General features: G+C 41.5%; 1 protein-coding gene across 4 annotated transcripts in view; it reads left to right on the top strand.

Moving 5' to 3' along the window:
• DCLK1 (doublecortin like kinase 1) overlaps nucleotides 1-10,536 on the top strand; it is a 208,010-nt gene extending 197,474 nt beyond the window's left edge. For all 4 annotated transcript variants that reach the window (XM_081860335.1, XM_081860334.1, XM_081860336.1 and 1 more), the window contains one exon: nucleotides 10,310-10,536. In XM_081860335.1, coding sequence (XP_081716461.1) covers nucleotides 10,310-10,474 — 165 coding nt within the window. In that variant the 3' untranslated portion in view covers nucleotides 10,475-10,536. The remainder of the gene's footprint in view (nucleotides 1-10,309) is intronic.
• Nucleotides 10,537-25,771: the final 15,235 nt, after the last annotated feature.

The following is a 25,771-nucleotide window of genomic DNA, read 5'->3' as shown; positions in this document are numbered from 1 at the left end:
TTTAGAAGCTTTTCCCCCAGTTCAACGAAATAAAATGCATTGTATATGTGCTGGTAAGCTTGTGTTTTAAAGTATGCACATTTTGTTATACTTTTTTTTAAACAACAGATTAAAAAAAAGAGTATACTGCATGGATCCCCCTCCTCTTCGGTACTATCCTGTGATGTACAAAGTTGATAGGATTGTGATTATGTCTATGGAGAACGGGGTAGTTACTTGCGATGTGTTTTCTTTTTAAAACGTCTAATCTTGCTACAGAAACAGATGCTATGCCTTTCCTAAATTAATCACTTCTTCATCTATCCAGCGGCTGTTTATTAGATTTTAATATTTATATTCCTCAGGTCTGCTTGTGATTATTATTTTTATTTATTTATTTTTTTTAAGATGCAGTGGCGGATTGCCAGAGGATTGTCAAATGCATTTTACCTCAAAAGACTAGGATTTCAAAACTGTATATTACACACACACACACGTGTGTGTGTGTGTGTGTGTGTGATATTTTACCTTCATTATCATAATGGTGGCGGCAGTCATCGCAAGCATTTACAATACATTCAGTATCCCCCTTTCTAGAATTTAACTAAAATGCATGGATCAAAGTACAGCAGACCGGGCCAGAAGAAATAGTATTCTCTCAATATATATATACAGATGTTGTTTCTTAAATAATCATCAGAGTGGGTACTTTGCAGTAGAGGAGATGCGCAGTTGTCTTTCTTACTGAAAGCCATTCCATTGATGTTTAAAATGGCATATTTGTTTAAGTATTCTAAGCCTTTGATCAGTATTTTAACCTTTCCGATGGACAATGTTAGAAACAAATAATGCGCATTTTCCTGACGACCCAAGACTAACAAATGTTCACATGTTTACAAGGAACTGCTGCTAATACCAGATAAAATTATTAGGTATATACCAGCATTGTCTATGCAGGCTACTGCTATGACATCCTAATATAAGCATCGAAATGTCTTCGTATTATATGGACAGATTTACCTCTGCTTTATAGTATGAAGGACAACATGGTTGAATTTTTGCATGAAGTCAAAGAGTAAATGAAGACTTAATAAGGCATCGGTATAAGCTCATTTTAAGAGTGGATAAAATTTTGGAAAGATTCTAGTACTTAAGAAGGTAGGAGCTATATTGATAATTAATGCAACATTTTACCCCTAGGATTCTGGAAGACATAACTGTGCAAATACACAAAGGCAAATACACATTCTGCATACAAGTATATATTAAACAGGGCATTAAACACCAGTGAATATATGTTAAACAGGACATGGTAAGATTACAGCACACGACTGTGATAGCTGCTTTTCAAGTAGTGCAAACAAAACATTGTCCATCTATAAAATGGGCAAAGTGCTTGATAGTTAATATTTAAAAAATGTTGTTGACATCCTGCTATAAGGACCCCTTAAGTCCCAAACATAACCCACATTACAGTCCAGTGACCCGCTTTGGGTGCAAAATATTTCCTGCCTTAAGGGCCTCCCCCTATTTATTTTGAGTGACTCCCCCTGTTTAAATGGTTCTCTGTGCCAGGGGGAATTAGATATATGCACCAGAATGTATACACATCTACTGCTTGGAAGATCAAAATCAAAGCTAAATTGCACATCTAGAAATGCTCTCTCGGGATTACACCAGAATACAGGTGGAGGAATTAAAAATTCCCTACTCTTCATAGATGTTGTGGACTAGCACCCCCCCCCCCAGCCAAGGGATAATGGGATTTGTATTCCATAATACATGGAGAGCACTACATTTGCTACCCCTGGCTAATGTCCTCCTCCTGCCCCTGTGTGCTTGATTTCTTGTTGTTTTTCAATGTGGAGAGAATTTAAACATGGTATGTCAGTCTAAACTGATTCAATGTTGGGAGAGCCATACCATGTGTTTGTAACACTTTATCAGGTGTGGAAATGATTTTCTGCTGGGACACCCAATTGCCCTTTTCAGGATGCAGAAAGATAAAAGTAAGAAAGCTTAAACACGAAGAAAAATAAGAGAGACAACAAAGGGAAAACATTGTCCTCTTGAGAGAAAGAACTGACAGGGTTTTTGTAACCCTTCACATTTCCATCGTATTTCCCACACCTCACTGAGCAAGTTCTATCAATATTTAGCCAGCCTTGAACAACCTTACTCTTAACATATTTAACATCTGAATTTTAAAAAACACTTTGACCTGGTTCCGATAGCCTCCTTCTAGTGATTTGATTTTGGTGGACAAGAATAAGAGAGGCAACTGCAGGCTAGCCGTGACTTTTCCCTTTAAGATTGGATAGCTTGCAGTATGTCCTGCTCACTGACCTTGCTTAAAGTCTAATGAACGTAATATGGGAAGCAATGTATAGAAAGCTATCTCCATCCTGTAATGACAATGGCAGTTGCATTGATTAATTCATAATGAATCCTTCGTTGAGACTGCAAATGGTAATTACGGCAGATTCTTTTCATGGGAGCCAGAGTTGTTGAGTGGATGGCATGTGGCCTGTGAAATCCAAAAACAACTTATTCAAATTACTACTACTACAACTAATAATAATAATAATAATAATAATAATAATAATAATAATAATAATCTGTACCCTGCCCATCCAACTAGGTTGCCCCAGCCACTCTGGACAGCTTCCAGCATTTACAAAAACATAATTAAACATTAAACAGTATTTTGGAGTTCCCCCATCACGTGTGAATAATGGCGATGGGGTTGGTGCTAAGTTGACTCAGGAAAGCTTATCATTTATACCAGCTTTCCCCAGCTTGCTGCCCTCCTGATGTTTTGGGCTACAGCTCATATCCATTCCATGGTATGGTTTGAAGGCACAAGAGGCCACCTCAGCAACCCAAATTTCTGTAGTTAAATGTCTAGCTCAACTGGGCTCCTTTTGGGGGGGAGCGGGGGAGGGTGGGGATGTAAGAATAAAATAATAACAACCGTTCCCCATATCCTTTCTAAATAAGAAGGTCCTACAGGGATGTGTTTCAGCAAAGGTATTCCATGACTTTAGCCGCATTGCATTGCAAAAAAAAGGGGGGGGGGGATATTGCTGAGATCAACTTGGCCTGGCAGAGTGATGAAATGTGGAGCAGGTCGCCTAATGTTAATTAGCTGGGGAGTGCATATGAAGAAAGACAGTCCTGTAATTATGCAGGTCCCAGGTTGTCAAGAGCTTAAGGATACAGCACCTTTAATTGAGCTCTGAAGCTAATTAGTCAGTTCAGGCAGATGCTTTGCATGCAGGAGGTCCCAGGTTCATTCTGCAGGTAGGACTGGGGGGAAACTCCCTGTCTGGAATCCTCGAGAGCCACAGCCAGTGAGTTTAGACATTCCTGAGCCAGATGGACCAATGGCCTTGACTCAATATAAGGCAGCTTCTTATGTGGAAATAGTAGTATATGCTCCTATGCAGCTGGAATTAAATATTAGACCAACAGGAGCTTCTGAGTTCTCTTCTAGGGCATCCCCACATAGAGCAAGTTTCCAAGTGGAATTTGCTGGCCTTCAGACAAAAATATGTAACTTATCCCATAAGATCAACTTCTGTACCTGAGAACTTGAAAGTGGCCAAAGTAGTAACAATTTTTAAACAGGGATCCCAGGGAGATCCAGGAAAATACAAGCCAGTTATAGCAATATCTGTTCCAGGAGAACTAGTGGATAGATTTTTTTTTAATAATCAAGCATATAGAAGAACAAGTCTGGCTGAAGAGGCACTGTTTCCCACAAGGGTAAGCCCTACCTAATCTTTTGGAGTTCTTTGAGAGTGTCAACAAGCATATGGATAAGAGTTCTCCAGTAGACATTGTGTATTTAGACTTTCTAAAGTTTGCCAGGTCATTCCTGCTCTGAGGGGCTGTTGAGGAGAAACCTGACGACTGCCTTATTCAAATATTACAGGATATTGCTGCATCTTCATATGATCCAAGGCAAAAGTGATCCAATGCAATTGGGTCAAGTTGGAACTTCTGACAGTTCTGGCTCACAATCTGCTAAGGCAGAAGTGGGCAGGTTTGGCAAAGTCTAAGTGATTTTGTCAGCAAGGGAATGTAATATTAATGATTATGTATTTATTTATACCGCCGTGTTTTCCCCTGATGGGACTCAAGGCAGCTTACATATAAAAGTGCTAAAAGCATAGGAAAAACAATAATTTAAAAACAATTAAGCATTGTTAGGAGTAAAACAATATAAAACCTATAAAATCTATTAAAGCCATACAAATAATTACAATAAAAACAGCATGGCACCAGCTCTTTCATTAAAAGCTGTCCATTCCCAAAAGCATGCTGAAACGATAAAGTTTTCACTTGCTGGTGGAAGGACAACAAGGAGGGAGTCAGTCTAGCTTCTCCATGGAGGTAGTTCCAGAGTCTGGGAGCAGCCACCGAGAAGGCCCTCTCCTACATCCCCACCAAGTGTGCCTGTGAAGGTGGCAGGACCAAGAGAAGGGCCTAGATGACACAGAATTTAGTGGTTCCTTGAGTCCTGTTCAGGCCTTTTTTTCAGTCAGAACTCACTGGAACTCAGTTCTGGCACCTCTCAGATGGGCGCCATTGCCATTCGAAGAGAATGAGGGAAGAGTTCATACTGAGTTCTGGCACCTCTTTTTCTAGAAAAATAGCACTGGTCCTGTTAGAGGAAAAGGTGGGATATATTAATAACAATGTTAATAATAATACAGTGGTACCTCTGGTTACGTACTTAATTTGTCCCGGAGGTCCATTCTTAACCTGAAACTATTCTTAACCTGAAGCACCACTTTATCTAATGGGGCCTCCCGCTACCGCTGCGCCGCCGGCGCACGATTTCTGTTCTCATCCTGAAGCAAAGTTCTTAACCCGAGGTACTATTTCTGGGTTAGCGAAGTCTGTAACCTGAAGCATATGTAACCGGAAGCATATGTAACCCGAGGTACCACTGTAGAACTTACTAAAATATCACAAAGCCGTGAACAACATTTTGAGTTCTTCATAACTCTTTTTGGGACAGAATGGTTTGCCAAACTGAGTTATGGAGAGGGAGAAGAGACTCTCTATGATGTTCCAAAGTCTGCTTTATGTAACAGTCTTAAGACGGAGTCAGTAGTGGACAATGGAGTGAGATGGCAGCCCTTACCTGACCTCCCAGAAGATGGGTCACTGCTGCTTACCAGGAGGAAGAGTGGAAGGGGCAAGGTGGCGGGCACTGACAGAGGCATTACGGTGCTCCAGCTGTCATCTTTGTACAGCACCAACCTCCCTATTACCTTATTCCTCCCACTCTCCCTCTCACTAATCAGGAATGACGCACTTGCCAGGAGGTCAGGTAAGCAGCATAGCCGCTCAACCCTGCCATCCGGTATCGGATGGAGTGCAAAAAGTGGAAGGCGGGTGGGGAAGCAATATCAATTAAAAGAATATAATGCAAATATACCGCAGTATGTTTTCATAATAATAATAATCCCAAAGCATAAAAGACCTGCCACCATTTCAAAAAAGAATGAGTACTTAATATTCACCCATAGCCAGGCCATGTTCCAAATGCCTGAAGAAAGAAACACATCTCCTGGAGCCAAAAAAGATGGCAGTGTTGGTGAGCGAATAGTCTATAGTTGGAGGACAACCACAGAAAAGGACCACTAGGAATGTGGGGAATGTGCCTTATGCTGAATCAGATCATTGATCCATCTAGCTCAGTATTGTCTACACTTCCCAGCCCTACCTAAAGATGCTAGGAATAAAACCTGCCTTTCCCCATTCTCTCATTGCCACCCACAAGGCATCTCTTGGGAGAGCTACTTGCTCTTCACACAGGTCAGACGGTGTAATGGTTCTAGGGGTTGCCCGTGCGTAAATCGGCGCCACACCTGGCTGGGTTGCCTGAGTGAACCTTTTCTGTCCAGACAGCCACTCACCCGTGGCTGTCTCAGTCACTGGCAGAATCCGTCAGTGGGCGTTTCTTGAACTTCTTCCAGCAAAGAAGCTCTTTGACACCAAGTCTCTGCCTACTCTCCCTAGGACTTGCCGATCAGAAGGTCAGCGGTTCAAATCCCCATGACGGGGTGAGCTCCCATTGCTCTGTCCCAGCTCCTGCCCACCTAGCAGTTCGAAAGCACGTCAAAGTGCAGGTAGATAAATAGGAACCACTCCGGCAGGAAGGTAAACGGCGTTTCCGTTTCTGGTTCACCAGAAGTGGCTTAGTCATGCTGACCACATGACCTGGAAGCTGTACGCCGGCTCCCTCGGCCAATAAAGCGAGATGAGCGCCGCAACCCCAGAGTCGGTCACGACTGGACCTAATGGTCAGGGGTCCTTTACCTTTACCTTTACTGTTAAGCATTGTCCATTGGGTGCTAATGGAAGTGGAATAGAATGGTGTGATTGTGGGAGCTTTTAAAGTATTCTGAGCAAATGTTGCAACAGTACATAATATAGGCCTAGTTCGGCAAAGTGAACAGAACATATCCAAAATGGCAAGCAAACTGTAAAGGCATCCTACAGAATAAAAGAGGGAGAGAAGTGGCAGGGGAACCTTTCTTAGATTAATGCACGAACAGCTGCATATCTCGCTGGCACTGCCCTCACTGCAGCCCTGTAGCTAATATGAATAATGCATGCACTAAGAGGGAAAACATACGCACGTATTCTTTTATTAATGAAACGAATATGTTTGTATGTGCATGGCTAGCAGTAAAACAAAAGCAACGGAAAGGTAGGGGGGGGAGTCACCGTGCCCATAAAAAGTGAGTATTTTCCCTCCAGTGATTACTGAGCTAGTAGACAAATCATTAAAGGTAAAGGCCAACACCAGCGCAGCACATGGAAACGCCATTTACCTTCCCGCTATAAAGCGGTACCTATTTATCTACTTGCACTTAGGGGTGCTTTCGAACTGCTAGGTGGGCAGGAGCAGGGACCGAACGACGGGAGCTCACCCCGCCGCGGGGATTCGAACCGCTGACCTTGCGATCTGCAAGTCCTAGGCACTGAGGTTTTACCCACAGCGCCACCCGTGTCCCCAAGACAAATAATTACGCAACAGCTAAAATGTGCCATGTATTTCACAGTTGCTACAATTGGGGGTGGAGGGTGTGTCTTCCAGAGCCAGGGCAGCAGGCCAAGTTGTGGGCTCCAATGGAAACTTTCAGAATGACGTTGGTTATGGCAAAGTCTACCATGGCCAGCATAATGTCTGCATGGTGTTGCAGACCTTGGTGCTTCCTGAAGGATGCTTCAGAGTTCATTAGCACCGACCTGTTAAAGACAATCTGCTAATCAAATACGCAGTAGGTAGCTGCCTATCTATCCTCTGTAAGAATCATGCAGTTTTACTAGGTTGCTACCAATATAGACTTTTCCCTTGGAACTCAGAATGCTACTTCCCTCCAGCTGAGAAATGTCATTCCCATCATAGTGTGCTCATGAACGCCTGAGGTTTATTGTATTGTTCCAAACGCTTATATACAGTAAGCCCACAACTTAGGCACATTTAAACTTGTGTGCATAATGCACGTGACCTCTGAGAGGTGGTGTGGTTTGGGTAGATGTAGCTGTTTGGAGGCTACAAACAGAGCGCCTATTTGTGCTATACTATAGGAAAGGGCCATAGCTCAGTTGCAGAGCACATGCGTTGTATTCCGGTAAGTCCCAGGTTCACTTCCTGGCAGCGATAGGCAAGGTTAGGATCGAACACTGGAGAGTGACTGACAGTCAGTGTAGACTAGATGAGCTAGATGAATGAATGCTATAATTCAGTATAAGACAACTTCCTAACTTCGACAGACAGCTAGATACATCTGCAGAAGTCTGCATCTGTTTTTCTGCATGGCCCTACCTAGATCAGGGCAACTGACTTTAGTAAGACTTGCAGAACGCCGCTGGAGGCTAAATTGCAGCCTTCATATTTTAAATCAGACTTGAATACCAAGGGAAGAATTTCATCTTGAGTCTGGGATTAATATAAAAATTATGTGATGTGGGTCAAACCTTTAAATAAACGTCTTTGGAGCATAAAAAATACTTTAAAATGCAAATCTGTATGTCATTGAATGGTAATATATGCCATTCCCTCCATTGCTTTCGGAGAACTATATACTGTAAATGCTATATTTGTAACATGAATATGATCTGGATTGTCTTCTGCTTCATATTAAAATATAATAATAAAGTTGGTTTTAAGGCCAAGCATCTCACAGGGCCTTGAAAACTGGTCAGACCTTTACCAAAGGATCAGCAGTAAACAAAGAACCTTTGGCAAACCATCGCAATTGAATTTTAGCATTCTTATTTAAAATTATTGCTGTTGTTTAAAACCCAAATATGATTTTTCCTCCACTTTGTATTACTGCTCTAAAGATTCTAACTATGAAACTATTAGTGGAACAATTCAGCCTAACTGAATCCATTTGCTATAGAAACCTTCTCGGTCTTCTGCCTTTATTACATCATTTTCAAGCCCTGATTGCATTATTTTAGAGCATGGATTGCTATAATGCTATTCTGCCCTAACCTGATGGATTTAGTTTTCATCTTGTTCTCAGAAATGCCCAGTCTATAAATATATCTCCGTTCTCTAACCAGGATTACAGTTAACTGGTAAATTTTCCAGAAGAAAAACAGTTATGCACGTCCCAAGAGAAAATGATACATCCTTTGAAGTAGAATAACCTCTTGATTGCATTATTTTTTAAAAGAGCCCATCATGATAAAGAGAAGTCGTTCCAACATTTCCTACTTAACACTTGCATTCATTTGGTTTCTAGACAATCCGGTAGTTTTTAGCCTCCCGTGCTCCCAAGGGGATATATCTGCAGTTTAGAGGCCAAGTTTTTATCCTTTTGGCATGTGCAGCCAATTCACCGTAGACAGTTCGTCCCAAATCAACAAAACTTAGAGGCTCTCTGAAAATTAAGCACCATATTTATGTTTTGTGTTAAATTGGACAATTAATGCCAACTTGGAAATCCCAGAAGCAGTGGGTGGCATCCAAGAAAACAGTTCCACCAGCTCAAGCACTTTGGGCTGCACAACTTCCTCTCCCTGTGTGCCACCTAAATCTCTTCTGGGTAGTTGGAGGAAGCCCCAGACTTATGGGGGGGAGGGATGGGGAGAGGGAGCCAAAAGTATTTGTGCTAGAGGAACTGTTTAGTTGGATAAATACACCCAAAATGTATTTGCGGAGCTGGTGGCAATAAATGTGCATGGCTTTCAGGGTTGGCTTGACACTTCTCTTGCAGCCTTCCCTGTTGCCAAAGAGACAAACCACTTTGTCACTTTGTGAACATTGTTTCTCTCTTTAGCAATAGATCAAACCAATCTGCAGGATGGTTCTCCCCAGGCTAGGTTCTGTCTCCATGTATACCTCATACTTCTTCTGGTTGTGGTGTTCTCGTTTTCATCTAAGGCAGCGGTTCTCAACCTGTGGGTCCCCAGATGTTGTTGGACTACAACTCCCATCATCCCTGAGCTCTGGCCTTGCTGGCTAGGGGTGATGGGAGTTGTAGTTCAACAACATCTGGGGACCCACAGGTTGATCTAAGGATTAATAACAACTGGGCAGAGCACTGACTATTCTGCCCTTCATAGTTTAGGGGAAATCCAGCTTTGCATATAGATATATTTGGGAATATGCAATATAGACACAGATGTACATACTATAAATATAGGTAACACCAGCTCCCTGGACGTGTAGAATAACATCTCTTCTTGCTAAAGAGTGTGTGGTTATTCTGTTTAGAAGTTGGCTTTCCTCTCCCTTTCTTTGACTTTAGTCTGACAGTTTTGTAAGAATGTAGGGTTGGGTTTGACTGGGGTTTTTTTTTGACACCTTCACTGTTTTTTAATGTTGGCAAATATTTGCCCCCTTTGTACAAATCAAATCACCTTTTAACCTTTCCTGTCAGGATAGAGGCTTACTTTGGAAAAGGAATAATTGTAGGGTCAGTCCACATTCTCCTTGAAACCTGAACCCTTTACTCCAAGAAATTAATAGCATCCAGAAGTTTAACATATGGCATGTGCACACACACACACACACACACACACACACTGTATATGCTTGACGATGTCACGCTGCCTCTTAATAGTTTGGGTCATGCCCTTTTGTGTGAATTTATCTGTGTTATGAGTTAAATCCAGCAAAAACTGGCTGAAACAGAAGGGTGGATGGAGGAAGAGTTTTTGATTTGACCCGGACTGATTTTAGCCCCAGTCCTGGGGAAAAGAAAGGGTGGGATGGAGAACATATGGTAGCCAGATATGGCATTTCATACACAGCCTAATTTCATTTATTCTCATTTTATGCCCCTGCCAGACCACCGCTCTTGATAAGGAGGGGCAGGTTTTCCGACGAAGACGCAACCCGGATGTGAGGGGGCGCTGCAAGGCACAACAAGCACCACCTGATCTCAACTCCGAATCGGAAGACTATTCACCCAGTTCATCTGAGACTGTTCGCTCACCTAATTCACCCTTTTAATAAAACACTTTTGCTGAAAGTCTTGGCTTAACCCTTTGAGATTCTGAAAACAAACAAACAAATATCCTCCAAACCTGTGTGCAACTGTTTCATTTGATTTCTTCTCCTTCTTTTTTTGTCTGTATCAGTTGCTTAAAGAAGGAACCACAGAAAGGGTGCTTACAGTATCTTTGTAATAATAATTTCCTAAATGACTGAAATCATCTTTGTTCTCTGTCTAGATTGTGACTTGCTGCTAAATATGATCCTCAAAGGGTTAAGACTATTTTGCTTTTTTCTAATACATATATATATATAAATATATATATATATAATTTTCAAAGGGGATAGAAGCAATGAATGTTTTCATCAGTCAAGCTACAGTATATGACTTAACTATATGTTAACCCTCTGAGTGCATAATCCTAAATAATCTTGATTTGCCCCAAAGAGGGCTTTATCATCAACACATTTTCCTGCAGCACTCAAATTGGTGGTTTAGCCGAAGTGCTACGTAATTACAGGATCTGGATTGTGATTTTTGTAGAGTCTGGTTTTTATGCTCTTATGCCAGGGGTACAAATAGTCACCCAGCAGCTACTGGGATCTTTACAAAGCAAACCACTGGGCATCTGAGTTGTTGGAGAGATCAATGATAGTTTTGTTTGTTCTCGTGTTTTGCTGAACAAAGCACCCTCCTTTTAGTACATTGAACCTAGAAATTCTAACCATTTCTAGGTGTGTTCTGCCATGATTACTTGTTGAAATAACGTCACAGGCAGTAGAGCTGTCTAAGAACAATCTGTTTAGGGTGCTGTTTGTAGTTCCCTGGTTGCTGGCTGCAACACAGTTTCATGGGAGTCTATAGTGGAATGAATTCCCCATCATCCATACTCTGCTGTGCACAAAGTCCTCCTTTCTGTACATTCTTTTTAAAGACACAGGTACATGCAGAAGGCATGTTTGGGAGCAGGCAATAAACACAATCAGTTTTGGTTTTTTTATGCCATGGATTGTTCCTCTGGGCGTTATTGTGGTGTTATTTATATGGTGAGGGGTGCTATTTACAATGACTGGATGGGGGGATGTTTAACAGAGGAAATTATTCTACAGACAATGTAAATTAAAGAAGAGATTTGAAATTCCAAACATAAATAACCTTTGTTTTAAAAATAAAGTGGCTAGCACTTACTCACCTAATGTCTTTGTACAAATATATTTACCAGAATTTAGTCTGTGAGTGTGTGAGATGGAGACAGACAGCAAATGGGACAAAAATTCCAAAAGTAAATGTTTCTTTTTATATATATATAAATTTTTTTATTAAATTTTTTTCCATGAAAAACTCCAATCATATCCATTTACACATCACATATTTTAGCTTATTGGACCTCCCTCAACTTCTCTGACAATCATTCGTAGTTCAAATCCTATCTTCACATTCCTTAATTTTAATATTGCCATTAAATACTATATTTCTGTCCTTATTTGCTTTCTAACAATATTCCTTGTATTTTCACAAAGCTTCTTTAAAGCACACTAGCATTGTACAGTCCTCACATACAGTTTTCAAATACTCCGTAAATTTTCCCCAGTCCTCAAAAAACCTGTGATCCTTTTGGAATCTGATTTTCCCAGTTAATTTATCCAGTTCTGCATAGTCTGTTAATTTTGTCCTCCATTCTTCCAAAGTCGGTACTTCTTCTTGTTTCCATTTTTGGGCCAACAGTGTTCTTGCTGCGGTGATTGCATACTGAAAAAGTTTACAGTCTCTCCTATTTATGTCCATTCTTGTTATTCCCAGCAGAAAGGTTTCTGGTTTCTTAACAAAGCTATATTTTAGCATTTTCTTTAGTTCATTATATATCATCTCCCAGAACCCCCTTACTTTCTTACAATCCCACCACATATGCATGAATGTACCTTCTTTCTCCTTACATCTCCAACATTTGTTACAAGTTTTGTACATTTTTGCTAATTTTACTGGTGTCATATACCACCTATATACCATCTTCATAACATTTTCTTTCAATGTGACACATGCTGTAAACTTCAGGTTTTCATTCCATATTCTTTGCCAATCATCCAAAAAGTAAATGTTTCATCAGTGCTTTGAAAACATAATTAACCTACAAGAATCATTTGGTTTTTAAAATAACGTTGGTTCCAAAATGTAATAATGTTTGTAAAAATGGTCTCTGTTCATTCACCAGTCACTCTAGTTGAATTTAAAAAAACCTTGGTTTTTAAGGCATGATTCTCAAAGTGTTATTGAGGAGGCTTTAGAAGAAATGCAAGATGGTAAAATTCATATCTAGAGGTTATAGAAATTTTGCTTTGAGATACAAAACACCTGAGATGGGGAGATCAGCAATCCTGTTCACTTGGGCTATTTAAATACTGACAAAGGTAATGTCATTTAAGCAGCTTAAGTGGAGAAAGGATTTCAACCAGTGGAATAAAAGGTACTTGACTGAACACATTTTGTTCATTATAAAAGCATAATTGATATAAAACCAACTGGAGCCATCTCTGCCAAGTTGCTTCTTAGTATCATCACTGATAGCAATTTATTCATGGCCTGAGCACATAGGTTATGTACCTGGTAGGGTACCGATATATAATTTAGCCTCAGGACAGTACTTGCCTGGTCCTCCATTGCATGACCTCTAATAAGATTCAGTGCTTTTCAGAATAAGTGCCAATGCTAGACATCCAACAAAACCAATGAAGGGCCAATAAGCAGGGCCAATCACAAAGGCATATAAGCTCAGTATTCATTCACTATCATTTTTGTGAATGGACTGAGGTTCATCTCCTTCCTCAATGCATGGCTCACCTTTGTGCCAGGACCAGCCCCAAGTTCTGTAGCTTATACATTTTCCCCATAGGGCAGTCGTTATAGCAAAAACATTATTGTTTCGATAATGTATGGAAAAAGCCACTCTGATGTCTTGCTTATATTACGTCTTTATTACACTTGTTCACATTATCAAGCACTGAACAAACTACAGAACTCTTGATGGGAGGTGATTACTCATTTGGACAGCTACAAACCAGCCATCTAGGATGCTCTCATCTTTTTGGAGATCTGTATTTTTTTAATTATTATTTTAACTGGGCTTCGTGTGTTTTCAACAAGTAGAATTTCCCCCATAATTTTGATGGGTGGACAGCATAATCCCACTCACCATATTTGGCTGCAACAATCCACACTGTTGAGCCAATTCAAAGCTCCTCAGCCGCCACTATAATAGGGTTGCCATACTTCCGGAATTTCCCAGACATATTCAGAATACTGCAATCAGAAGAAGTGTCTGGGCGGAAATCGAAAAAATGTCCGGAAAAATCCAGACATATGGCGATTTTCCTTAAAAATTCCGGTCCTGCTTTTCACTTTTTGAAATATGGCAACCCTACACTATACTGGTAATCCCCAGTCCTACTGTAAAGAATGGCACAGCTTTGTGCCAGTCTCCATGACTCCTCTGAGCCCTAAGGCAAGGCAAAGGAAATTCTGCTCCTTGTGGGAATCTGGAAATCCTCACGGAGGAGGCAAGTATAAAGAGGATGATACAGGGTAGTACTGCCCATAAGCCTATCTGATGGACTCTTGTGATGGTCCACTGTAGCAGATCCTGTGATCTTCTAGATCAGGGGTCGGCAAAGTTTTTGTGGCTTGGGCCAGTTCACGGTCCCGCAGACGCTGCGGTGGGCCGGAGGGTGCGTGCATGCACATACACATGTGCAAACGCTGTTTCTGGTGCTCCTTCCAGCGCGGAGGAGGCGTGCACAGCTTCCCATTGGCTGGAGGAGCTTCCTGCAGCCAATGGGAAGCCGGCCAGCGTCGTGGAAGGCGGTCCCCGCTCTACTCCATGCCAGTTTAGCACGGTGCACAGGAGCCGACCGAGCGGGCGGCAGGGGTCCATGGGCCGGTTAAACAACCCCCATGGGCTGCTTGTGGCCCATGGGCCTTAGGTTGCCGACCCCTGTTTTAGATTGCCACAGTGGCTCATAGCAACTGGCTATAAAAGGTGAATCTGAGATTAAACAGGGATGGCATAGCTCAAAGATCCATAAACAACTGATGTTGCACTATTACGTTGCACATAATGAGGATGTGTAGCAGTTTAAAAAGTGGTGGGTATGCCCATAATGGATTGATTGGGATTTCCATGTCACATTACCTCTTTACAAGCTATTATAAACTAAAGCCAGGTACATGGAAGTACCTAAATGCATGTTTAAAATGCATCCAGCACCAGTTTATTAACCTTCTTGCACAATCTTGCAAATAATTATCATCAGGGTTCTTTCTATATAGCTATTAAAAAAGAGATGGTGAAACCTTTCCTAAAATAGGAGAATTCCGTATGCAGTGTGCACTTTATACAAGTTCTTGTGAGAAATGAGAAACCAGCAGCTATGAAAAGCTTGAAACTTTCCTCACTCACCAGCAAATAATTGGTCCAAGAAAAAAATATCATAATTTCAGGGTAGTGTACACACTTGTCAATTTCATTGGCCTTTCCTCTTTGCTCCCCACTTAAAGGAGGCTGGTTTCAAACACAGAAGCGGGGGCAGGATCTGTGTTCTGGTTCTGTCCCTTTTATGTTTTGCATTGAGATATCAGCATATGCTTTTATTCAAATGAGACAAAAGCCTTGTTTTAATCTAGAGTGGTGAGATGGAAACAGGAAAAGGATCCTTCTTAAATTGCAGCATCAGTGTTGGCGATGAGTTTCATCTTTGAAGCTGATGGTCTCAGTATCCCAGTTCTGCCAAACACAAGTTGTATCCAACTAAGGCCGCATTCACACCATACTTGTAAAGCACTGTGATGCCACTTTGACCAATCATGGCTTCCTCCTAAGAATTCTGCAAACTGTTGCTTGTTAAGGAAACCACAGGAGGAGGAAATGCTCTTGTGCTCCAATCCTGCTTGCTGGTTTCCTACAGGCATTGTGAGAACAGGATGCTGGACAAGATGGTCCATTGGCCTGATCCAGCAGGCTCTTTTATGTTCTGAGGGTGCTGAGAGGTGACCCCAGTCCCTTCCCAGAGCCACAGTTCCCAGAGTGATTTAGCAATGACTCTTCACAAGGCACTCTGGGAATGGCAACTATGGGAGTGAATAGGGGTCTCCTAACAATTTTCAGCACCCTTAACAAACTGCAGCTCCCAGAATACTTTGGGAAACAACCTGACTGTTTGAAGTCCTTTAAATGTGTGGTGTGTATACAGCCCAAGTCATGCTCAGAGTAAATTAGATAAATTAGTTGTGACTAACCTAAGTCCATTTATCTGAGTATGACTTAGTCAGAGACCATTTGGGAATGTTGCCTACTAGTGGGGAAAGTTCATCCGTACAGCATCAGTAGCTTTTCCGATATCCATATTCAACTTGGGCCATCATAACATCAGTGAGAAGGGGAAATAAAGAGCAGCTTCACAGCAACCTGCCAGCTATGAAGCTTTGCAATTTTTCTGTTCACTGTTACTTCCATACCTTAGGGTGTCTGGAACAGTGGCATCACAAAGTGGGGGGCGGGGGAGCGGGTCGCCCCGGGTTCCATGTCTGAGAGGGTGACAAGAAGGCACCCCATGGGGTGCTTGCCCTGCCGGCCCAGGCGCGGCGGCACAAGCAGCCATCGCACCGCCGCAGCTGCATGTGGAGGGTCCTCTGTTCGCGGCTGCAGCCGTGAGCAGAGGATCCAGCCACCGTCTGTATGGTGTTTGAGCGGTGCCGGCAGCAAACCGCTACATACAGCGCATGTGTGGTGTTGAATGCATGCACTGTACATAGTGGTTTGCCGCCGGCGCTGCCCAAGCGCCATACAGACGGCGGTGGGATGCCTCTGTCGCCACTGCAGCCGCAAGCAGAGGATTACACTACCATCCGTATGGTTCTCGGGTGGCAAACTGCTACGTACAACCCATGCACGGTGTCGCACATATGCACTATGCATAGCACCGCCGCACATGCGTTGTATGTAGTGATTTGCTACCGGCGCTGCTGAAGCGCCGGACAGACGGTGGTGGGATCCCTCCGCCGCCAACAGGAGCCGCTTACAGTGAGCCGGGGCCCCCCTCCCAGCCTCCCTCCCTCCCTGGCTCGTTGTAAGCAGCTCCCGCTTTGCTGCTTTACAGCAAGCCGGGGAAGGAAGGAGGGGGATGGACGGGAGCCGTGGCTCCTGCGAGGACGCAGCTTTGCCAGCACCCCTGCAAAGTGGCATAGCTCCCCCACCTTCCCCTGACGACTCGGCGTACTTGGGAGTCGGTATGGGTATGAGTGGGTATGGTGGCGCAGAGGTGTAGGAAGGGGCGGACATTCGGCGCCCACCCGCGACTCCCAAGCCTACCCCGAGCTGTCAATGTTTGTGGGGGGGGGTGACAAAAAAATTTCTGCACTGGGTACCACCTGGGCTTGCTATGCCACTGGTCTGGAAGGTAAATAGAGCTTACAAAAGCCTAAATGACAGCATTAGCACACATCTTTGCTTCCTGCAGGATTGTCATTATTTACTAAGCCTTTCTTTAAGAACATGCTGTGGTTATACACTTCAACGCAAAATTTGTTCTTATGTTCTTATGGCAGTGATGCTTTAATGTTCATGTCTACTCAGAGGTAAAGCCCATTGTGTTGTGGGACTCACAGAGATGTGAGTATAGACTGTATCCACTACCCCAGGAATAAGTACTATTTAACTCTCGGCCTTACCTCTGAGCAGGCAAATATAGGGTTGTGCTACTAAGTCTTTGATCCGGCGAAGGAGGGGGGGGGATTTTGACTGCCAAAAGCAGGTTTAAATTGGTGGGGCTGCAAATTAAATTCAAAATTCCTTATTTTCAAGACTATTTTTGCTCAGGTGCATTTGTGTAACAACAATTTGGAGCACGGAATAAAAAAGAAGTAATTGAATGTGACTAGAAGAAATTAAAGTATCAAAGATGGTCTTTTTCTGAATGATAGCTTTTGTAAGTTATCTTACACTTCCTTCAGTATTTCAATATTTATGCAAATATATTTAAATGCATATGATTGGTTAAAAATTAGTTGACTGCCATAGTTATAATACAAAGGGATCTACCCACCAGCATTTTATCACTCCCTGCTATTTAGACCGGTCAACAAGATTTAGGAAATCAATTATAACTTGGGTGACCAACCCTATGAAACAAATTAGACTTTATGCAGATTGATGATTGAAGGTCATACTGATTTATGGGCAGTAGGTTTAGTCCACAGTGCTCCATGAGTGTTGTTATGACAAGTCACATAATATTCTTCCTGATATAATAAATGCAATCATGTGACTTAAAGTGTCCATTAATAACATACAATTCTTGACTTTTGGGAGGAGGATGACACTTTGAAAGCAAAGAGATTCATTCATCTTGATTAGAGGAAGTGAGCAGAGAGAAAGCCAGGCCTAAAAATGCTTCACATTACAGTTGTGCTGTATCATGTGAAATCCATACAGAGTCTTTCCATCACCTCTGTTTTTATTTTGGAATCCAGGAATAGCATTAAAAAAAGATGTCTGAATCTCTTTCATCCTTGTGCCATATTATACCAATTAGAGGCATAAAGTCCCATCCCCCTCATGTCCACTGCCAAACCCCCACAAATGTTTGATTGTTGGCTTATGTTTTATCAGCACCAACTCTCTAAAACCTTTTAGAAGTCATTCCTCGATCCTAATAGGATGTGCTTTGAATTTTCAAAATCCCTAAATCAAGTGGTTCTAACGTTCTCAATGCAGGCTGCTGAAATGTTCAACACCAAAACTGAATTTTTAAAGTGCAAATGATTACCTGAAGTATGAAATTTGTGCTGTAAATCATTTGAAAAGTTTTCATGTCTAATGTCTGGGTTTTGTTACACAAGTATATAAGTCGCCATTTTAACTTTAGCATTTTTGTACAGTCTGTTCATAACATGACAAAATTCAACAACAATTAATTGATAAGGGATTTTAGTTAATATATTGGATTAACTAGAAACCATGTTGCCACTTGAGATTTGCTTTCTGAAGTCCTATATCCATGTTTTTTACTTGATCACAGAAACTTCAAGGCTGGATCCTGATGAAGCTAGCTGACCTTTGCTCCCACTGAAATCAATGTAGATTAGCTCAAATCATGACTAATCTGTCCAACTGATTTTAGTGTGACCCAAGTTCAGTTTACTTACTCAGGAAGCAAACCCAGGTGATTAATTGCATGTGTGACAGAGGTTTCATATAGCTTCAAATGCAATATTTTTCAATGGAGGCCATTCACACAACCAACAATGTGCTGAATGTTGAGTGATCAAGTGAAATGTGTGTGTTATACTGAAGCTAACAATGAGCGGCACTCGACTTCACATTCCTAGCACAGCTCTAAATAGCAAGTCATGTTGGTGGCTAAATAAAATATCAAGGAAAACAGGTCTGAACTGAATGTGTGGAACATGTCAACTTTACACACGTTACATGACACAATATCATAACCAAAGTAATTTAATAATAATAATTTATTATTTTTACCCTGCCCATCTGGCTGGGTTTCCCCAGGCACTCTGGGTGGCTTTCAACAGAACATTAAAAACAGAATAAAACTTCAAACATTAAAAACTTCCCTAAACAGGGCTGCCTTCGGATGTCTTCTAAAAGTCAGATAGTTGTTTATTTCCTTGACATCTGATGGGAGGGCGTTCGACAGGGTAGGCGCCACTACCGAGAAGGCCCTCTGCCTGGTTCCCTGTAACTTCACTTCTCGCAGTGAGGGAACCTCCAGAAGGCCCTCAGCACTGAACAATGGGGGTGGAGATGCTCCTTCAAGTATACTGGGCCGAGTAAAAAAGAAAAGCCCTTCCTACAATAAGGGCTCTCAATGTCCATTGCATTCTGAGTTGTTCCAAATCAGGTTGAATCTTACTGATATAAATCAGCAATCCATTTACAAAATACAAATTTGCTAGCTCTTTTTTTAAAATAAAAACAAATAAACATTGCTTACCTGTACTCAGAGGGTTAACACAAAAGCACAAGGCATGCCAATCAGACTTGGTGTTTTCAAACTGCTTTGCTCTTTTAGCCAATGTTTCTACGTACTTTCTTTGTTTCATTTCGTTTTGTTTTGTTTGGAACATTCTTGGAATCTTTCAAGTTCAAAATTAAATTGCGTCGTGGTATTTGAGGATTTCTATAACCAAATTGATCTTATTTTTAGTTATGATTTTTCACGAATAATGTGCATCATTAATGCAGTGTAAGTCTGTAGTTATAAATCTGATTAATACCACAAGTGACTCCAGATATCTTTTTTTTTTTTTAAGTACTTAAAACACATGGTGGCATAAGTGGCAGGCTGAAGATGAGCATGTTTACACGGAAGTGAGGTTCATAATGTTCTCTGGGGTTCCTCACAAGTAAATATGCATACGATTGTAGCCTGGTACAGACGTTTCCTATTGATAAGACAGCAGCACATTGTATTTTTCAAGAGAATCCTGAAAAACAGTTGTTGTTTTTTGGTTGGGTATTGCTACTAGTTAGGAAAAAGCTATATCATTACATGCATTGTGTATATCATCTGTGTAGATGAAGACTGTCCAGGCTTCATATTTAATTATTCCCCCCCCCTTTCCTTGACATTGTAGCAGAAATTTGTTACTGATTAACCAATACATAAATTTGCTTCAGACTGTTAGAGGGGAAAGTAAGACTCAAATCATCGGCAATGTTACTGCGCTGCGAGTAGCCATCTAATTTCAATGTGGCACATAATACAACATGCAAAGCCAAATCAATAAAGCTACTGAAAAAAAACACATGGTGGTTCCGTATTCAGTAAAAGACTCTTGCTATGAAAGACTCCAGCAAATGAAAGTTGGTTTGGAAATCCATTTAAAGGAAAGCAAGAAGCTTCTGTGGTTAAAGAAAAATTGGATCAGGATGGTCACAATGCTACTGTATGACCACAGGTCAAGTACATTAAAGCACTGTTGTTTTTGCTGGCCTGCAGTATGTTTCTCTGTTGTATTTTCTTTAGATGGCCTGCTGGGGCTTTCCTTCAAATTTATTGCTGCTCAGGTCCTCTTGGTATTTCCATTATAAACTCCTATTCTCAAAGGTTGCCGGGGTTCTTTTTAATAGTGTAAAAATGTGCCACAGGCAAACGTCTGGCATGCAATGCCTCAGCCCAGAGTGGTTCTTCTCATGAAATTCGAGGCAAATCAGCTTGGTCTTTCTGACATTTATGCTCTGCAAATACAATAGCAGAGAAACAGTGTGGGTGATATAGCACTGCGAAAGCAATTTTAAAAAAATAATAACAACAAATGGCTTGGCTCTTACATAAAACTGACAATGGAAAGCTTTGAAGACCCATTTATTGAGAAAATGTTAATGCATCTCAAGAATGCTTGAACTTTGGAACACATGTTTTGGGAAGCATTGCTCCCTTTGTGTTACTGGGCTGCCGTCCGCAGATGGGAATGAAATAAGTATCAGCAACAGCTATGTCATTGGCACAACTGGTTTTCTGATTCGAAAGGGCCAATTCATGGACTGAAGTTGGACAGTACTGTACATGTAGCGGAGCAGCACACCTATGTCCATGCGCCCAACACACCTCCAGTGTAATGTGGGACATGGACACATGCACACGCCAAATGTTATGTTGCACATGTGTTAGAACTGAGGCCACATCCTCACCACCCATTAGATTTCCAATGTGCAAGCCATTCCAAAGCGGGGGGGGGGGATTGTATCCAGGTGTTTTTCTGTTTTCCATTTCAGCACTGATGTGCTAAATAGTTCAATTAGATTGTTGTAAGTTGTCTTAAGAGGTTGGGGGCCAAAAGACTTGATCCTGTTTGCAACCTTGGCAAGCTCCTCCATAAGCTGGTGGAGCTACTACTGATCCTGTCTCCTAACATGGAACATGAGGGTGTGACTTCTATGATTCTTCCTTCTGTGCAGGAAAGCTGCATGAAATGGGCCAGTACATATACAGTGCTACCTCTGGATACGCACACCTCTGGTTGCGAACGTGGCAAACCCGGAAGTATTTTTCTGGGTTTCACTGCGCGCACATGTGCAGAAGTGCTCTACGTGCCTTGTGCATGCACAGAAGCACTCTATGCGCCATGTGCATGCGCAGAACCATGCCGCGCACATGCACAAAAACAGCACCTCTGGTTGCAAATTCCTCGGGATCCGACTGGAGCTCTGGAACGGATCCCGTGTACAACCGGAGGTACCACTGTACATTTGTGCAGAGGAAGCTCTCATGTCATGTGCATTTGCACATTACTAAAATAAGGACAAGAGACAGCGTAATAATAATAATAATAATAATAATAATAATAATAATAATACAGTGGTACCTTGTATTGCATAACCGCCAGGTTACGGAATCTTCGGGTTACGGCCACAGCAAATGGTTTCGCTGCTCACGCATGCGCAGAAGCACTCTATTGTGCCGCGTGTGTGTGCAGAAGTGGCGCCTCTAGTTACAGATTTTTTGGGGTGTGCACGGCACCTGAAAATTAATTAAATCTGAAGAATTAAATCCCTAACCAGAGGTACCACTGTAGTAATAATAGTAGTAGTAGTAGTAGTAGTAATAATAATTTATTGTTTGTACCCCCGCCCATCTGGCTGGGTTTCCCCAGCCACTCTGGGACGCTCCCAATTGAATATTAAAAACATGATCAAACATTGGGGGTGGAGACTATCCTTCAGGTATACTGGGCTGAGTCCATTTAGGGCTTTAAACACTTAGCACCAACACTTTGAATTGTGCTTGGAAACATACTGGGAGCCAATGAAAGTCTTTCAGGACCAGTGTTGTATGATCTTGGTGGCCGCTCCCAGTCACCAGTCTTGCTGCCGCATTCTGGATTAATTGCAGTTTCTGGGTCACCTTCAAAGGTAGCCCCACATAGAGCACATTGCAGTAGTGCATTAAATTTGCATGTTTGCTAAGCTGTGATTACACATTAATTGACAATAATTTAAACTGAAATAAATATATAAATATATATCACATCAAAATGGGGCAGACTGTGAGTAGGTGACTTGTTTGCTTGCTCAGTCCATCGTCCAGGTTCTCATCATTGATCTCTTTAAACCAGACATCCCTTTTAAAGAGAGGACTAACAGAATCATAGCATTATGAGTCCCCAAGGCTCATGTTGTTCAGCCTCCTGCGATGCAGGAATGTCAACTAAATCATCCATAATAGATGGTCATCTAACCTCTGCTCCACAGGAAGGAGGGTCCACCACCTTCCGAGGGAGTCAAAGAGCTTCTATACTCAGAAAGCTTTTCCTGTTGTTCAATCGGACTCTACTTTCTTGTACTTGAAGACATGGCCCTGATAATTAAGAGACTCATGCTCTACTGACTGAGCTATCTATCATGAGCCATCTTGCAATCCATAATCTCTTCTTTTTTTCCTTTTTCTTTTTCTTGATACTGAAGAGGGTTTCAATATTACCATTCCAAGAACACAGGAAGCAACAGGTCAGTTTCTTGTCTTTTGTTTTTTGTCTTTCAGAAATGTGTGATTAATTTCTCTGCAGTGGCGTTTGTGTGCAGGGACGGAGAAACACACTCTCCACTTGGAGGATGAACAATTGTGTTTGTAGGTCTTTCCCCGCTTTTACTGTGGTATAAAAGTCATTTATATGTTGCAACTCTTAATTAAATCAAGGCTGCATAATATCCCTGTGTGAGTACCATTTTCATATCAGAATCTGAGAAGCAAAATCTGCTGAATGAATGAGTGCTTTTAAAAGGTGATTCATTTCCACTGCAATGTGATGTGAGAGTGGCAGAATAACCCCCCAAAGGGTAATTTATCACTAACTATCAACACTGCTATCTGGTTATGTTCTCAGGGGGAGAGAGAGAAAATGGAAGACAGTCCAAGGTTCAAGATAACAGTCTCTCTAACTTATTTTTTATTTTATTATGGACCTAATAGACTTTTCCATTCTGTGTGGAAGAAAATAATTAAAGGATTAGCTGAGTGTGAAATTAAATAGCTCTTTTTTCTGCTGCGTGTTAAAGAGTCTTCTGAGGAAGGGGCTGAATTGAAACAAGCTTCCAAATGGTTTTGATTCTGTACGGGAAAATGAATTCAGTGTTTTCTTTAAGCAAAAAGAAACAAAAACTCACACCAGTCTTATATCATTGATGTGGCTTAAATGACAGAGGGTTAATCTCTAACATTCAAGGTAGTAATTAAATAAACTTTCAAAGTGATAGGCATCCATATCCATATCAGTGTGAGGCCAATATGGTATTTTAGAAAAATCCTACCAGTCTATGTTCATAAATTGAGGTTAATATGAAAGGAAATCTGATATGGTATGGTAATTCATTTGCAAAGTGCTTGAGCACACACAAACAAACAAACAAACAAACACAAGGGGCTGCTGACCCTGCTCTCATTGTTCTCCAACCCCACCAACCATGGCCCCCAAACACCAAAAGGGCGGGGTATAAATAATAAATTATTATATTATTATTATTATTTTCACAGCTCTTTCCACCCCCCATTATTTATCTCCTTGACATCCGATGGGAGGGTGTTCCACAGGGTGGGCGCCACTGCCCAGTTCCTAATCATCATCATCATCATCAGTGCTTTTTTAAAAATATATATATTTAGGGGTACTCTCATTTTCCTGTTGTTGTTGTTTTTTAGTCGTTTAGTCGTGTCCGACTCTTTGTGACCCCATGGATCAGATCATGCCAGGCACTCCTGTCTTCCACTGCCTCTCGCAGTTTGGTCAAACTCATGCTGGTAGCTTTGAGAACTACTCATTTTGAAATACTGCCCCTTAATGAGGCCAAACTTAGATTCACAAAATGTTTAGGGATATGCGTACCCCTGCATCCCCCCAGAAAAAAGCACTAATAATAATAACAACGAGAGCCCGAAGCACATTTAAAAGGAGTACCATCAGATTCAAAGGGGTTTGCTTCGGACTACACAAGCACAGGATCACACAGTAAAATGTATCTCAATGTACAGCCTGGAATACTAAGGATTCACATCCAGCTGGATTGGCAAGGGATTTATTTATGTAGCATTTAAAAAGGAAAGGGGGAAAAAATAGTCACAAACCACATTGTTTGCTCACACAACCCTTAGATCAAAGTGAATCCTTGACAAACATGATTTGAAAAGCAACTATACTAAAAAATATATTAAAAAATCCCACTTCATGTATTAACTTTCCAGCACAGGAGGTGGACTTGAATGAGCATGTGGAAACTGAATAAAGCCAGTGACTTTTGACAGTCTTTGTGATCTCTCATGAGAAATCTGAGCAGTCTTTTTATGGTCAAAAGCCCGTTTAAATCCCCAGTGAGTCACTGACAGATCCACTGAGAATTACTGGATTTGTGGAATGACTAAGTGGGAGAAATATATAAAACATCAAGCGCACTAAACTTCCCCACCCCAACTAATTATCTTGTACTAATATGTAACTTTATTAATATGGGGAGAAGGGGTTGGATGCAATGAGAATGTGCTTTTTAAAAAAATAAAAAAAGAAGTTATGAAGTTATGAAGGCTGTGACCAAGAGACCTGGTTGCCTGCTCAGTCTGCTATCAAAGGGCTAATGGTTGATGGGCAGCTTCAAGGCCACTCCTGTCCTCCCTTCTTACGGATGCTTATCTTTATACCAGGCTTGGACTAGACTACCTTTCAAACAGAGAATGCCTTCAAACAGAGGGCTGTGCTCTCACAGGGAGGGGGGGGAGAAATTCAATTCTGTTTGCATTTTACCGAGAAATGACATAATTCACACCTCTCAAACTGAGCACGAGCAAATTGAAACCCAGCTACCCTTTGAAATCCAAACTTCTCTGGATTTTGCGATGCAGTTTCCCAACCAAGTAGTGTGAACTAAAATTCATACGTGTGCATAAAAATGCAATGATCGTTATTTTTTTTAAAAAAAGATACAAAAATGAACTATGTTAGCAACGATCATTTGCAAAAACAAAAACAAAAAGTCTCTATTTGCCAAAACTGCACACAAAAATGTGAGTACCGGGGGGAAACTGCACTTAAGTACTGAACCGTTTTTTGAGGGTTTAAAAAAAATAAAACTGCAAATTGTTGCAGAAATGTGGCAAACTGAATTTGAGAGTGGAAAGATTAGAAACCCAAATGACATGTTTGTCATCCTTTCACCAGAAATCTTTAAATAGAGTACTGCCCCTTATAAAGTAGGACACATGGCCTTGCAACAGTCCACCATTTGTACCAGCCCCTAGAAAGCAATACCTAGATTCCAA

Source organism: Podarcis erhardii, assembly GCF_964252035.2.
Source record: "Podarcis erhardii genome assembly, chromosome: 4".
Classification (NCBI taxonomy): Eukaryota; Metazoa; Chordata; class Lepidosauria; order Squamata; family Lacertidae; genus Podarcis; species Podarcis erhardii.
This window is presented reverse-complemented; position numbering and strand designations above follow the sequence as displayed.